This window comes from Micromonas commoda, chromosome 4 (genome assembly GCF_000090985.2).
Source record: "Micromonas commoda chromosome 4, complete sequence".
NCBI lineage: Eukaryota > Viridiplantae > Chlorophyta > Mamiellophyceae > Mamiellales > Mamiellaceae > Micromonas > Micromonas commoda.
The window spans coordinates 692,686-706,908 of record NC_013041.1 but is presented as its reverse complement, the minus strand read 5'-3'; the positions used below and the strand labels follow the sequence as shown (position 1 = coordinate 706,908).

General features: G+C 58.7%; 8 protein-coding genes across 8 annotated transcripts; 2 read left to right on the top strand and 6 right to left on the bottom strand.

Moving 5' to 3' along the window:
- Positions 1–206: 206 nt before the first annotated feature.
- On the top strand, positions 207–1,932 carry MICPUN_113379 (sugar transporter; the record flags this gene model as incomplete). Its single annotated transcript, XM_002501699.1, has 1 exon — positions 207–1,932. One exon carries the CDS (start codon positions 207–209, stop codon positions 1,725–1,727), a length of 1,521 nt encoding a protein of 506 aa, XP_002501745.1. The 3' UTR covers positions 1,728–1,932.
- Positions 1,914–2,801, bottom strand: MICPUN_100042 (predicted protein; the record flags this gene model as incomplete). The annotated part of the gene is made up of 1 exon (XM_002501319.1): positions 1,914–2,801. One exon carries the CDS (start codon positions 2,799–2,801, stop codon positions 1,914–1,916), a length of 888 nt encoding a protein of 295 aa, XP_002501365.1.
- A 607-nt stretch (positions 2,802–3,408) lies between these two features.
- Positions 3,409–4,137, bottom strand: MICPUN_57821 (predicted protein; the record flags this gene model as incomplete). Its single annotated transcript, XM_002501318.1, has 1 exon — positions 3,409–4,137. One exon carries the CDS (start codon positions 4,135–4,137, stop codon positions 3,409–3,411), a length of 729 nt encoding a protein of 242 aa, XP_002501364.1.
- A 354-nt stretch (positions 4,138–4,491) lies between these two features.
- Positions 4,492–7,277, bottom strand: MICPUN_108084 (predicted protein). Its single transcript, XM_002501317.1, has 3 exons — positions 7,214–7,277; positions 6,857–6,952; positions 4,492–6,644 (listed from the first exon to the last, which is right to left on the bottom strand). Exon 3 carries the CDS (start codon positions 5,901–5,903, stop codon positions 4,542–4,544), a length of 1,362 nt encoding a protein of 453 aa, XP_002501363.1. The 5' UTR covers positions 5,904–6,644; positions 6,857–6,952; positions 7,214–7,277; the 3' UTR covers positions 4,492–4,541.
- A 513-nt stretch (positions 7,278–7,790) lies between these two features.
- Positions 7,791–8,816, bottom strand: MICPUN_57819 (predicted protein; the record flags this gene model as incomplete). The annotated part of the gene is made up of 1 exon (XM_002501316.1): positions 7,791–8,816. The coding sequence occupies one exon, from the start codon at positions 8,814–8,816 to the stop codon at positions 7,791–7,793; it is 1,026 nt and encodes a 341-aa protein (XP_002501362.1).
- A 366-nt stretch (positions 8,817–9,182) lies between these two features.
- On the bottom strand, positions 9,183–9,842 carry MICPUN_72552 (predicted protein; the record flags this gene model as incomplete). Its single annotated transcript, XM_002501315.1, has 1 exon — positions 9,183–9,842. A coding segment is annotated over one exon (660 nt), but the record flags the coding sequence as incomplete, so codon positions are not given.
- A 666-nt stretch (positions 9,843–10,508) lies between these two features.
- Positions 10,509–10,874, top strand: MICPUN_74025 (predicted protein; the record flags this gene model as incomplete). Its single annotated transcript, XM_002501698.1, has 1 exon — positions 10,509–10,874. A coding segment is annotated over one exon (366 nt), but the record flags the coding sequence as incomplete, so codon positions are not given.
- Positions 10,875–11,438: 564 nt separating this feature from the next.
- On the bottom strand, positions 11,439–12,866 carry MICPUN_100039 (predicted protein; the record flags this gene model as incomplete). The annotated part of the gene is made up of 1 exon (XM_002501314.1): positions 11,439–12,866. The coding sequence occupies one exon, from the start codon at positions 12,864–12,866 to the stop codon at positions 11,439–11,441; it is 1,428 nt and encodes a 475-aa protein (XP_002501360.1).
- Positions 12,867–14,223: the final 1,357 nt, after the last annotated feature.

The following is a 14,223-nucleotide window of genomic DNA, read 5'->3' as shown; positions in this document are numbered from 1 at the left end:
CCAGCGTCTCTGGCTCATCAGGTAGCGCGTTCATATCTCTGTGTGCCCGGAACCACCGCTCGACGAGCTTCGCCAGCGTTTCGGCTTCACCGGAAGCAGCTAAAAATCGCAGCCGCGTGAAGAATTTTGTGTTTGCCCGAGCCGAGGGTGTGCGCGCGCCCCTGAGCGGCGTGTCCCGTTCCAAGAATCGCGAGGACCTCGGGATCATGCTACGACACGGTCACCGTTACGGTTACCAACCTCGCTCAAGCATGGAGCCAAACGATTCTGAGCTGGACGAATCCGATTCAGGAGACCGCGTGGGACTGTTGCAGCCGAGGCCCGGGGGTGGGGGAGGCCGGCCGGACCAGGTGGACTGGAGGGCGACTGGCCTCGCGTTCCTTTTCCCCGCCATCGGCGGATTGCTCTTTGGGTGGGACATTGGCACCACATCCGGCGCGCTCACCTCCATAATGGACCCAAACACGTCAGGCGTGGACTGGTATGCGCTCGACTCGTTCCAGCAGGGGATGGTCGTGAGCACCTCGCTCGCGGGTGCGCTACTCGCATCCGCGGCGGCGGCGGTGAAGGTGGGCGACGAGTTCGGGAGTAAAACAGAGCTGCAGCTCGCCGCACTTTTCTATGGTGCTGGTGCGATTGTCCAGGGCCTCGCGCCGTCGCTCGGTGTGCTCATTATGGGAAGATTCACATACGGTTTAGGAATCGGTTTCGCCATGCACGCCGCACCGATGTACATCGCGGAGACCGCGCCGCCGTCTGTCCGGGGATTGCTTATATCCCTCAAAGAGGGCTTCATCGTCGGAGGCATCATGCTCGGATACCTGGGCTCGTATGTCATCTTCGGCCAGGACGAAGGGTGGAGGAGCTTGCTGTCAACCCCGGCTGTGCCGGCAGCAGTGCTGATGTTGGGCATGTCTCGCCTGCCAGACTCTCCGCGCTGGCTTCTGCAGCGCGGTCGCCCCGCCTCAGAGGCGAGGGAAGCACTCGAGCAGGTACGAGGCAAGAAGGCCAACAGAGACATCGTGGATGCGGAGATGGCACGGATGGTATCCTCCGACCACCATGTCGGCGGCATCAACGAGCTGTTCAGGCGCGAGAACCTGCGGCCCCTGTACATCGGCATCTCCGTCGTGCTCTTCCAGCAGATAACCGGTCAACCCAGCGTGTTGTACTATGCCGAGCAGGTATTCATCAACGCCGGATACGACCCAGCGGATGGTGCGGGCGTCGCTGTCATCCTTGGTTTCTTCAAGCTCCTGATGACTGGTGTCGCGGTGGCGTTTGTGGACTCTGCAGGGCGACGGCCGTTGCTACTCGGCGGCGTCGGCATTATGACACTTTCCGTGTTGACGCTTGCGGTTTGCAGTGAAACAATGGCCAGCGGAGACGTAGCGGGCACATCCTTCACTGCGCGCGCTTCAGTTGCTGCCATCTTTGCGTACGTTGGAGCCTACCAGGTGTCGTTTGGTCCGATTGCATGGCTGCTCGTCGGCGAGATATTCCCTCAACGGGTCCGCAGCGCAGCTGTTGGCACTGCGACACTTACCAATTTCTTCTCCAATTTTCTCGTCTCGCTGTACCTGCCCACCCTTAACGAGAACTTGGGTACCGCAGGAACTTACTATCTGTTCTCCGTCATGTCAGTTGTTGCACTGTCTTCCATCTACCTGACTGTCCCAGAGACGAAGGGGAAGACGCTGGAGGAAATCGAGGAGAGCCTGAGATAGAGTTTTCATCACACCTTGTGTTGCTTTTCCACTCGTGTACGCGCATCACCGGCGGAGGATCCTGGCGTCGACTGAGCGTTAGTCTAGCTAGCTTGTTTTCTCGCTCCGGCGCTTCGGCGAATCGGAATACATAGTCTACGGGTAAATCGTACATCAAACGGGGTTTTTGAGCTTCACGCGCGCGGCTCAACGCTCCTCTGAATCGTACTCGTCGTCGTACTCGCCGTCGTCATCCTCTGAATCGTACTCGCCGTCGTCATCCTCTGAATCGTACTCGCCGTCGTCATCTTCTGAATCGTAGTATCCGTCAGAGTAGTCGTCGTCGGAGAACCACTCATTGCCGAACCCGTGTTTGCACACGCTCTCGGCGTAACCCCGCAGCCTCATCGATGTGAACCCACCTCCGCCGAGATGTGCCGTGACGTCGCTCTTCTCCCACGCTTGGTACAGGTATCCGCTGTCCGCGGCGTACGTCGCCAGCTCCTCCATGTTCTCGTCGGTGAACCAAGACGACCCGAGGAGGCCGACCTTTCGCGCTCTTCGTACGTATCTCATGAACTCTCGAAACACCGAGTTGCCGCGGCTGCCCTTCTCCGGCGCTCGCGAGTGGCCATCCGCCATGTAGTTGAAAAGTCCGCACATCTCGCCGGCGAACTTGTACTCGTCATCGACTCTCAGCGTGAAGGACAGCACCAGCTCGTCGTAGAGGGGCCTGCGTTTTTCAAAGTCCGTGACCCCCTTGCCGTCCCAGTCGGCGGGCGGCTTGATGGAACCGCCGGTGTAGAGCAGATCGGCGGCGGCGCTGGCGCTGATTCCCGTGCGACCATTGTTGACCTTCATGTTGCGGAACTTGTCGGCGATGTCCACCTTCTCGACGTTGTCGGGCTTGACCGCGAGCGGAGCCTCTCGTCGATCCTCGACGCCGTCGTCGTCGAGCAATTTCACCTGGAGCCTCCCGCGATCCGGGAGCCACGCCTTGACCTTCCCGAGGCGGCCGTTCAGCTCGGGCTTGGCGTTGAGGCCCTTGAGGGTGACCTCGCAACCGACGAGTTCGTGCGTGGATGCATCGGCCATGACGGTGTGCAGGCAGCCGCGTTATAGATAGTGTCCAAACGTTGGTTTTGGCGCGAAACGAGCGACGAGACTTTCTGAATCGCCGGTCCCAGTTTTCCAGATCGCCCAGAGCAACAGGCGACACCGACCATGGAGGAGAAGGCAGGAGAGAACGAATCTACTTGTTCTAGTCAGGAAGCCGGCGATGGAAATCGCGCATTAGAAGACGATTGCAACCGGAGCCCGGACTTCCTTTCCTCCATCAGCTGCCATATAAACAAGTTCTCACGCGCGTCGTTCGAGGTGGGGGAAATTGTGAAGTTCGTCCATTCAAAGCTTCGCTGACATGAAAGCACAACGCCCATTTGTCTTACCAGGAGCACCGAAACTGAATGAAACACACTGCGTCTCAGCTTGTGTATTACATGTTTGGCTGGAGGCACAGAGCGCGCGCGGAAGAGAACGGGAAACCTTCTGACGTCGGAGTGAGTCCGACGACGAAGATCAAGTGATGAGGTAGTCTGGCAAACGGAAGCGCCCTCGCGTTTCTGGGAAGACCTCTGATTATATGGGACGATGGAATTCCGTCATATCTAGAGTTTGTATTATCAGGATGTTAAGGGCGCCCTCAAGCGGCGAACACGTCGCGCAGATGAGACACTAGATGGACTGGCTTGGCGCAGGGGCTTTCTGTTGGTGACTCAGCACTGCGCTTGGATATCCTTCCGTTCTTCCTTCCTGCCTTGGTCATCACAACGACTGCGAGAATGTGGAGCAATATTCGATCTCTGAGGATGAATCCGAACGCTCGCCTCAGTCTCGCAGGAAGCTTCTGATGCTTCTCTGGCTGCAAGGGACGCGAGCTTCTCTGGAACGAGTGCTTTCGCACTGCACTCAGTGAGGGCACCACCAGCGAATCGATCCAGCTCGCTTCTCCCTTCGCGTCAACGCTGTCGTCACACGGTGTTAAGTTGTTCTCCCCTTCCTCCTCGCGGTGTTGCTTCGTGGATTCTGCGTTTGAGCTCACCTCTGAGTGGAAAGCAGAGTCGCATTTTGCAGTGTGCGTTCCACGCAGGGTCTGCCTTGCTGACTCCACCCGATGCACCTCAGCCTCGGTCTCGGCCTTCATTCGTTCTATCCTTGCTCGTGACTCTTGCATCCACTCCTCGTGCATCCTTTCAGCCTCGGCTCGCTCTCTGGCGAGCTCCTGCAGTCTTTCCGCTGTGCCCTCCTCGACAGCCAAATTTTGCTTCTCTACTTCGGCGTCAATGCCTGATGACACCTTTTGCCAAGGCGCCGACGGCGGAGATTTCAGTTGAATGCGCTGAGAGATGCGTCTGAGTTCATCAAGTCGCATTTTCTGACACTGCTCGCCAGCGCTTGTAGGAAACCGTGACGAGAGGGCCAAGACCACTGCCCTCTCCTTCCAGTTCTCACTCCATCTTCTGTCGAATCCTTCGAGCATCACTGAGCGTGCGCGTCGGAGTCAAACCTGAATAGAGCGAGGAAGTTCGAAAGTACGGAAGTCTCGCGTTCCCAGATGGCCGTCGTGTAGCTATTTAGTAGCTTGATCGTTTCGCCGCTTCGGCGAGCAAAGACCCACCGCGCAAAAGAAACGCACGTGCGGCGAAATAACGTCGTTCCCCTCAACTGCACAACCAGTCACAAACAGCTCAAAAAAAAAAACTTTATTACGTGCAGACGAACCACAGGCAAAAACAGAGTGAATTTAAATAACGCCAAGGCTAACACTTATAGCTGTCATCGAGCGAGGTCCGCAGCTGCAACAAGGCTTGCCAACCCTTCCATGACAGCCTCATCGTCATGATCTATCCTCAGATCGAAACGCTGGTCCAGCTGTTGATGCACCCATGTTTGAACCTCTGCAACCGCAGCAGAGAGTGGCGCGCGCTCGCTGATTGGGATGCACTCTGCCTTCTTGCATATGCCCTCCAGTATTCTCTGTGCGCGGGAGATAACTATCGCGCGTGTCTTTGCAGGGAGTGGTTCCTTGATGGAGGACACCACGCGGCGCAGCTGCTCCATCACGCTGCTAAGCTTGGAGATTTCTATCGAGTTCTTCCTGCGTGCCTTTTTGAAGGCTTCACGCGATACGGGGAGATTGAAACGCTCATCCTTTGACGCACCGACAAACCCACCCCAAGAGTGGTGGTGCTGGTTGGATAGTGCCAGACTTGCCTGCTCATTCTGCCACTGCCACAGCGCCTGACTGTTCGCCCGGCTACCAGGGTTTACTGACGCTCTCTGCATCATCGGATTCATCGCTTCATCGCCGACGGTTCCACTTGGAGTGTCTCCCGAGTACCCTGCGCGAACAGCCGCAGCCGCAGCCTTGGGCACGGAAACTGCCGAGCACCAACCCCGCGAAGGCCTCTTGAAAGCCGAGGTGGGATCATTGTGGAAGGATCGTTCACCCTCACCCGCGCGGACTGACGGAGGCTGATGATTGTAGAACCTGGATACGATATCGCCCACGGTGGAGCGCCTGAGCTGTGCTGAGATGGCAAATGCCTGTACAACCGCACGCGACGCAGCCGCTGCCTCCTTTGACAGCGAGGCGAGGTGAGGCGACGGTTGCTGGTAGGGAAGGTAGTTCAGGAGATTGCGTTCCCCATATGTTTGATTGATAGCCTTCTCCTGACCTTGACTGTCGACGCCAGGTAAGGATGGATCTGAACCTTCGACCCGGCGAGAAGCGTAGATGTTTTCCTGTTCGCGAGGTGTCATTTGGGAATCCATGGCACCGTCCCCAAGACGGGCACCCTGCGCATCCCACGAGGAGCTGCGCTTCCACCCTTTACCCCTGTTTTGGGTCTCCGGCGACGCGTTCGATTCAAGTGGTTTCCTTTGGCCGTCCGCTTTGTCCTCCTCGCTGCCGCCACTGGTATCTTCAATCTTCGTCACGCGTGTCGTCGCGATGGCTTTGCGCTTGCGAGGAGTGGGAACCATGTTGCTCGCAGCCACCGCAAGCAGTCCTGCCGCAGCGAGCTCATCCAAATCACCTCCCTCCTCCTCGACATTCTCGGCATTCTCGGCATTCTCGGCATTCTCGACATTCTCGGCCTCGCTGGGCGCGAGATTGGCCACGATTTTATTGTCCATCGGGACACGCGCTTCGACGAGCAAGGAAGATATAGAAGTTGTACGCGCGTAGATGCTCGACAAGTTATGGAACGGTCTTGCCCTTTCACTGGTGCCGTCAATCGTTGGCCCAGGGACCCGCAGCGAGGTCTTTTCCGCAGCAGCACCTTCTCCGGCAGATTTATTCAACGGTCCTCCATCTTCGTTTGCTGCGGTCGGGCGTTCTTGTATTGACGGCTTCTGCTGCTTCTCCAGCTGTTGAGGTTCCTGACTGTTGTCTGGCGCACGCGTGGGCCTTCGTGCGCTGCGGCGAGAAGGTCTGCCATCGCCCATATCGTCCGAATCTTGGTTACGTCCAGAGGTTGAGGGGGGCGAGGGGGCGTCCCGGGAAATCCCTGGGAAACCCTCGCCGACGTGGCCGGAGATGACTTCGGTCTTTTCCTGAGGCACTCCATCGGCGCCTGCGTCAACTATAACATCGGGGCACCCTTCGCCTTGAACCCCGGCGCCGCCGCCAGCCTCACCACGCCAGGAGGGCTTCGCTGCCGTCGCCGCCCTCGCGCCCGACGGAATCTTCACCGTGAACGTGGTGGTGCCTGAGCCGAGTTCGATGCGTCCGGACGTTTCCCCTGAGAGCTGATCGAGGCGATCTTTCAGAGGAACGCGGACGTCCCCCCACGTCACCTCCGGCGTGCGCCCAAAGTCAAAACCTCTTACAAGCACTCGTTCGCAGAGTTCTTTCGCCGTCTCCCCGGGGTAGACCTGCGTCGAGGGCGGGTACTGTCAGCGATGGGTCGATATGGGATTAAAAAGGGTCGAGGCACGTTGAGGACGCAAATGGATGCGAGAACGGGCGGCGAGAGGAGGAGGAGGAGACCGGAGGACGCGGGGGAGACCGGAGGACGCGGGGATCTGGGCGACGGATTCCTAGCCGGGGCGGGTGTGTTTTCGTCCGCACGGGCTCTGTCGCGCACCTCTAAAACGAGCGGCTCCGCGAGCGTCTGATCCTTGGTTGTCGACCCACGACGCGAAGATTTCTTTGAGTGACTGCGTCCTTCGCGCGCCAATGCCTGCGGAGGAGGGAGAAAGGAATCGGCTCGTCAGGGGTGAACCCATGTTTTCCGCAGTGAGGGCTTTTTGGGCGGGTAAGCGGGCGGGGGAGTGGGGGGCGGGAGGTTGTGTTACTGTCGGCGGTGTCGTGAGCGCAGAAGGGCGCGTGCAAATATCAAAGATCACGAACAGACAGCAAAGGTCGAATTCGCGAGAGATGCCGCGCGCGCATCAAGCGGTATCGCGAAGAGCAGCGGGCGGGTCCGATCCGCGGCACTCACCGCAACAAAGTTAATCGACACGCTCCAGGGGCCACCAACCCCTGCCCCGGGTTTTTCGTCACTCGCGGCCGCCGACTCCGGATGGTCTCGGGCTTTCCGTTTCTTGAAGCGAGAACTCGAACCCATTTCGGAGCACCGGGGATGCAGAACCGCGATCGGTGGCTTTCGAACTGGGTGCGCTTCGCGAGTGCGAGTGCGCGTGCGGGGGCGAAACCCAGCAAAGGTACTTTCAGACGACCCTTCGAGCCGCGGAAAAACGTGCGCGTTGGGCAAGACGAAGTCCGTAAAATTGGAAAGTTCACGAGGCGTGAAAAAAAACCGAAAATGGGCAAAAGTCTGACTGGTGCGGCGTGTCGCTTCTTCGCAGTATATTCGTTTTTAGAAAAAAACCGAAAATGGGCAAAAGTCTGACTGGTGCGGCGTGTCGCTTCTTCGCATTATATTCGTAGTCTATAAAACTTTTTAAAAATGCTCGATCTCTAATCAAAGGATGGTCGATTGGTGTGATTTTGCGAAAGTCAACGTTGCGAGAAGGCACCTGACTGAGCCCGCGTAAGCACCTGACGGAGCAAGACTTCTAGGTTCTTCGGCGGACGGCGGGCTTGGAGCTCGCCTTCTTCCCTCGTTTAACGCCCCCTTCCGCCGACCTCTTGACGCCCGCCGAAGTCGCCGCCTTGTGCGTCACCTTCTTCCCTCCCACTCCAGCGCGCGCATCCCCGGAGGATTGTGTCCAGTCGAAGGCGTCGCCCCCACCGGCGGTGACCTTTCCCCTCTGCTTTCCCTCAGCCACCGCGACCGGCGCGTCGCGGCTCTTCTTTCCCGAGTTCTTGACGCGGTTCATGATCTTGGCCAAGTTTGGCATCCTCACCTCCGGATTGAGTACGTCGTCCTCCGAGTCGGAGCCCTCCGGGAACTCGTCAAACTCGGCGTCGGACCCGGATCCGCTCTCGGACTCACTCTCGTCGGACTCGGACTCGGACTCGAGCACGTGCGCGGGGGGTACCCAGCACCCCATCTCCTTCGAGAATCCCCCGTTGATGCGTATGCGCTCGCGCTCCGCGGCCACCTTCGGATCGATCTTCTCCTCGGACTCGTCGTCCTCGTCAGGAACCTTCGCCTCTCGCTTTCGCGCCGCGGCTGCCTCCGCGGCTGCTCGCCTCTTCGCCTCCGACGCTACCTTTCGAGCCTCTTCGGATCGCTCCCGCTCTGCGAGTAGTTCCTCCGGCGGTCTCTCGTCGAGCAGCTTTCCCTCGCCGCTGGTCAGCAGCTCGATGCCTCGCTCGAACCTCTTGCCCGTGCTGTGCTGCACCACAGCGCTCTCCTTCGCCTGCACGAGCCTCCCCGTGATGCGGCAGAAGAGTTTGTCGGGATGATACTTGGACCGCACGATGTGGGGCTCGAACTCTTTCAGGGACTCCATGTGCTTATCCTTTGCAAGGGCGGCTGCGTACTTCTTGCCCCTGACGTAGGGCTGCACCGCCTCGACCCTGGGCGCCATCACGTGACCCGTCAGGGCGCAACGGACTCTGCCGTCCTCGAGGCGCGCCAGGGACGGGAACTCTCGAAGGAGCGCCTCGATGTCGCCGCCGTCGTTCTGTGTCATGTCTAGCCCTTACTCTACTCGCGATGAATTGTCAGCCGGGATGGTGCCGAACCTGACAACGCCGCTTCGCAAACTGGCGGCGGGGATGTTCAGATTTGTTTGAGTGACGTCCGGCAGGAATTTTCGCAGCACTTTGCAAAGTGGAAACTGAATTGTAGCACTACCTCGTAACACTTAGATCCCGTCGCTGAGGCACCGCCTCGTCTACACCCTCGCGTCGTCCTCATCCGGCTTGCTGCCGCCCTCCAGCTCTGCAGCCGCAGCAGCAGCCGCTTCCGCCGCAGCAGCCGCAGCAGCAGCCGCCTCCGCCGCCTTGGCCTCGAGCCTCGCTCGCTCCTGCGCCTCCTCCGCCTCGCGATAGGCGCCGATCCTCGTGGCAGATTCCTCAAAGTCGAGCGTCGCCTGGTTGGTCAGCGGGTCCCCGAACATGTCCTCCGCAACCTTGGCGCTGATGGTGAACGTATCGCAACCCGCGGCCGCCAGCTTGGCGATGTCCCCGACGTTCCTCACGCTCGCCACCAGGATCCTCATGTCGCTGTCCAGCTTGTCTGCCGTCTTCTGCATCTCGACGATGGTGCCGAATCCGTCCCTCCCCGCGTCGTTCATCCTGCCGAGGTACGGTGCCACGTAGTTTGCACCCACCGCCGCCGCGAGCACAGCCTGATGCGAGGCGTACGCAGCCGTGATCGTGACCCTGATCCCGTCCGTCACCAGCGCGTTGGCCGCCTTGATGCCCTCAAACGTGCCGGGCACCTTGACCACAATTACATCTGGGTCATACTTCGCGAGTGCGATGCCGTTCTTCCACATCTCGTCGCTGGTCTTGCCCCAGGTCTGCACCTGGAACTCCTGCACGGCGTCGTACGCCAGTGCCTCCTTCGCCAGCTCCGTGAGCGCCGCGATGTTACACTCCCTGCCGTCCCTCTCGAGGATGATCGGGTTGGTGGTGACGCCCGCGAAGATGCCGGAGGGCAGCCACTTTGCCCACTCCTCCTCGCTGGCGGAGTCCAGAAACATGCAAAGGTTCCCTGAGTAGTCCACGTCCTCGTCGTACATGTCTGCGTCATCACCGACGCCACCCAGGTGCGCCGCGCGGAGGCGAGAACCCCGCGAAACGATTCGCGAGGTGCCAGTTGATCGCGACGCGGACGAAGCCGATACGGACGCGCGGCGCGTCGGGCGAGCGCCTGGAGCCAAGACCGGGGCTAGGGTTGGAGCGCGGCATGTCACGATCGCCATATTTGGCTTCGTGGTTGCCGAGGATCGGCGAGTGCTGGCCCGCAGCTGGGTTTGCCAGGACGATCGCACAGCCGCGCCGACAAATATCCGCTCCGCTTGACTGCCTGTGACTGCCTGGCCTGCGTGAGCAGCTGATGAGTGCCAGCAGGCCAGACTGCTGTGCTGCTGAACGATTTGGGGCAGGGTTTCCTCTCAACAGATCAGACAGCGCCAAACGGAAGCAAGAGCCGTTCCGAGCGATCTGACTCCAGACAGAGGCACTCGAGTTCTTGTCCAATATTGATCGAGCCATCGCGCGGGCAGACCCTGGCGGAGACGAGGATCCTTGAGCTCAAGTTCAGTCACGGGAGGGGCGATCATTTATTTGACTGCTTCGTGCAAGGACCAACGGCTGCGGGCGCCATGTCATACAAGTTCACGGGAGGCATGTCGCACATTCGCAACGTGGTAACTGAGGGTCTCAGGTACCGTCTAGTGGATGCACGCGGCGAGGTGGTCGGGAGGTTGGCGTCCAGACTCTCCATCCTGCTGCAGGGAAAGGACAAGCCGACGTATCAGCCGCACAAGAGCGAAGGGGACGTGGTGGTGGTGGTGAACGCCGCGGAGGTGACGCTTACGGGACGAAAGATGGATCAGAAGAAGTATTATCGTCACACCGGTTACGTGGGTGGATTGGTTGAGCGAACGGCGAGGGAAATGATGAACCAGGAACCCACGTTCGTGCTGCGCAAGGCTGTGGAGCGGATGCTGCCAAAGAACAAGCTGCGGAGGGAGATGATGCGAAAGCTTCGGGTGTTCCCCGGGGAGAGGCACGCGTTCGAGGAGCACGAGCTCGTCCCGTTCGAGATGCCCCCACGCGCCATACGGAAGAAAAAAACCCCGATCGTGGACGTGCCGGATGGGTACCAGCCCATGAATCCCGAACAACACCGACGCGACGTGGCGCTCGCAACCAAAAGCAACGCGGCGAGGGAGGCGATGCGCGCGCGGAGCGAAGCGATGCGGGCCGCGAGGGAGGGAAGCGCGGGGGATGTGCTCGACGGGTCCTCATAGGGGAGACACGCAATTAGAAACTGAATATGTAATGACTGGCCATCCTCTTAGCGCGGTCCTCTGTGCGCGGTTCTGTGTTGTTCTTCGATATTGTCATCGTGCAAGTCAGCTGGCGTTTTGGAGCACAAACGCGTGCGGGTTGAAAAGGTGTCCGTGGCCGCGGACGAATCGATATCCTTCTGTATGAAGAGTAGTCAATCTTGAAAATGTGTTCATCATTCGATATTGATCATGTGTACACTTATTATTCAATCATGATAACGCAAGATAACGCAGGCGTGGCGTCGCGGAGGACGCACGGCGTGCGTGGCGAAAAGGTCCCAGGGGGTTTTAGTACTTGTCCGCGTCGACACAGTACGACCTGTAGTACTGCAGGCGGGAGATGATGACGAGCGTGGAGGCCCAGAGGAGGAAGTAGCCCATGGCGACGAGGAGGAATCCAGCGTAGAGGCTGGTGAGAGCAGTAGCCATGCCGTCGCAAGGGCCAACCATCCTGGAGAAGGCTGTGGAGACAAGCTCGCACTGGAGAAGCGACTCAATCATGGGGACGACATCGAGCACGTATTGCGCGAGCTTGGCGGTCTTTGCCTTGGCGTCGAAGACATCGGAGGGAAGCTGCTTCATGGTGTAGCACTGTCCCATCGCGAACTCATTCACCGTAGTCATAGCGGGTTCATTGTAACCTTTGAAGGGGCATCGGAGCGGCCTGAGACCAGTGCTGAAGTTTCCAAGAGGGACACTGTAAAAGTTGGTCGGGTACGGGCAGAAGGCATCCGGGAACATGATCAAGTCATTGACAGTGGCGTCCCATGAAGCCCAAGTATTCTTCGACGTGAGTTTCTTCTTGTTCTCAGCTTCGCACACGAACCTTGAGTAACTCAGTTCGTGGTAGATGGTCGGGTTTTTGCAGAGATCGTTCAAGGGGATCTTCGCGTAGTTGTAGCACAGGTACTTCAGGTACGGGTTTGAGCCAGCGTACTCTTCGAGCTGATCGTTGACGGCGGCGATACCCGTCGCGACCTGTTCCCTCGCGACGTTCATGGTCTTCACGGCAACATTGGGATCCATACAAGGGATGAGCTGGCTGAGGTCAGAGTTGTACCTGTCCCTGAGGTAGTCGTTCATGGCCCAGCAAAGGTCATCGACAAAGACCGTCAGCAGGCTCAGCAAGCCCCAGACGATCCAGCCGACGACCATCATGATGGACAGGATGATCGTGAAGAAGATCAGGAGACGCCAGAATCCGATGAAACCGAGGGCGAAAACGATGAAAGTGATGCCAAACATGACACCCGCCGCGATGGTAACATACAAGCCGGACATGTCGACGTATTCCTCGATCTGATCCTGAGCTTTCTGCACAGTGTTATCCACAGATTTCATCGCATCCTTCATGCTAGTAGTTGTTTTGCTGACGTCACCGATCTTCAGGAGTGGATCACTGGCAGCAGCGTCCATGGCATCCGCGATTTTCGTGACGTTTTTCGTAAGCTCCGAGATGGTGTCTGCCATGGCACCAGTGAGGTCCTTGGTGTTTTCGAGGAGAGGAGGAGTCTCCGCGAAGACGGTGAAGGCGCCAGCGGCAGTGACGGCACAGAAAACGAGGCATACCAGCTTGTTGATCTTAAGATCCTTCTTGCTGAACCTGCGGGGCTTGTAGGCGCCGTTGCAGCACTTGCAGAAGGTAAGACCGCACAAGGTGGCCACGATGTACACGACGAGCATGAGAATCATGATGACGACGAGGAGAACAGCCATGACGACGCCGGGAAGCATCTGTCCAGCAATGGACGCACGGTAGTCGTCGTTGGTGATATTGAAGCCTCCATCGTACTCAGAGCCGTCGAGACCAATGCGGGGGATGCCAGTCACGGCGCCTGGGAGCTTCGCGGGAGGTGAGTTGAGATTGCCGGGAAGATCGATCGTCTTGGCTTCGCGGATGGGTGCGGGCGCCTGGCCGGCCGGGGCGGGTGCCGGAACGGTCGCCGAGATGTTGCCGTAACTGCTCATCGAGGGACTCGACCCAAGCCCAGCGCTCGTCTGGGTGTTGATGCTAGTCAGTTCTTGAGAATCGAGCGAGCCTCCCTCCTTCACGACCTCCGCCTTCACGATGGTGGAGCCCTTCGAGACGGAAACGATCTTCACCTTGAAGGTAGGGGAAGCGCAATTGCATAGAGCCTTGGCAAGGTTCTCTTCGAGCTCCTTCCTTTTATTCTTTGCGGCCGTAGTGTCGCCGAGGAATCCAGTGGCATCCTTGAGCCTGAGATCGAGCTGAACTTTCTTGGCCGTGGCCGTAGGGGGAATAGAAATAGGCGGAGGCGCAGGAGGCTTCTTGGCGGGACGCGCTTCAACCTCTGCCTTGATTTGGGCTTGAGTTTTACCGACAAAGCCATTGGTGGGTAGAGTACCTGGGCAGGCACTGAACACGCTGGTATCGCATTCCGTCAGTCCGTTGGCGTTGGTGCACGTGACGAAGGATTTGGCTCCATACGATGTTGCGCATTTTTTCGCTTCCTTGAGCACGGTGTTGAAGAAAGTCGTGTCCTGGTCGGTGATTGCCTTGACGCAGAAGCAGCCAGAGTTAGCCCAAAGGTCGGTTGAACCAGTTTCCGTTCGGGTGTAAGTGACCGGATTGGAGCCGGGAGTGGGGAGTTCAATTTTAGTCTGGTAAATGCCATTGCAGCACTCTTTTTGCTGAGCCGCGGTTAATTCCTTCCCTTCGTCCGCCTGGCACGGGAACAGCTCGATCGCGCGCGCGATGTTGCACTCGACGCCTAAAGGGTGAATTGAAAAATTCCGGTCAGATACAGTTGGGAATTTCGCTTCGTGTTCGTTGGGGGGCGCGGCGGAGGACGGTGCGAGAGGGATGGACAACGGGAAAAAGGGTTCGACCGAGACGTCCACATCGCGGAGTATCACGATCGTGAAAAACTGTCGCGCGCGGGTGCAAGCGCGTGACGGGACGTCCCGAGCGCGCGCGCGGCACGACGATCCGGGGAGAAAGGAGCCCCGTGAGCGAAAATTACGTGCAACGGGAAGTCAACGGGATGGGATCGCACGCACCGTGAACGCTGCGGATCAAGCCCGCCACGAGGGCGATGAAGAGGAAGACACG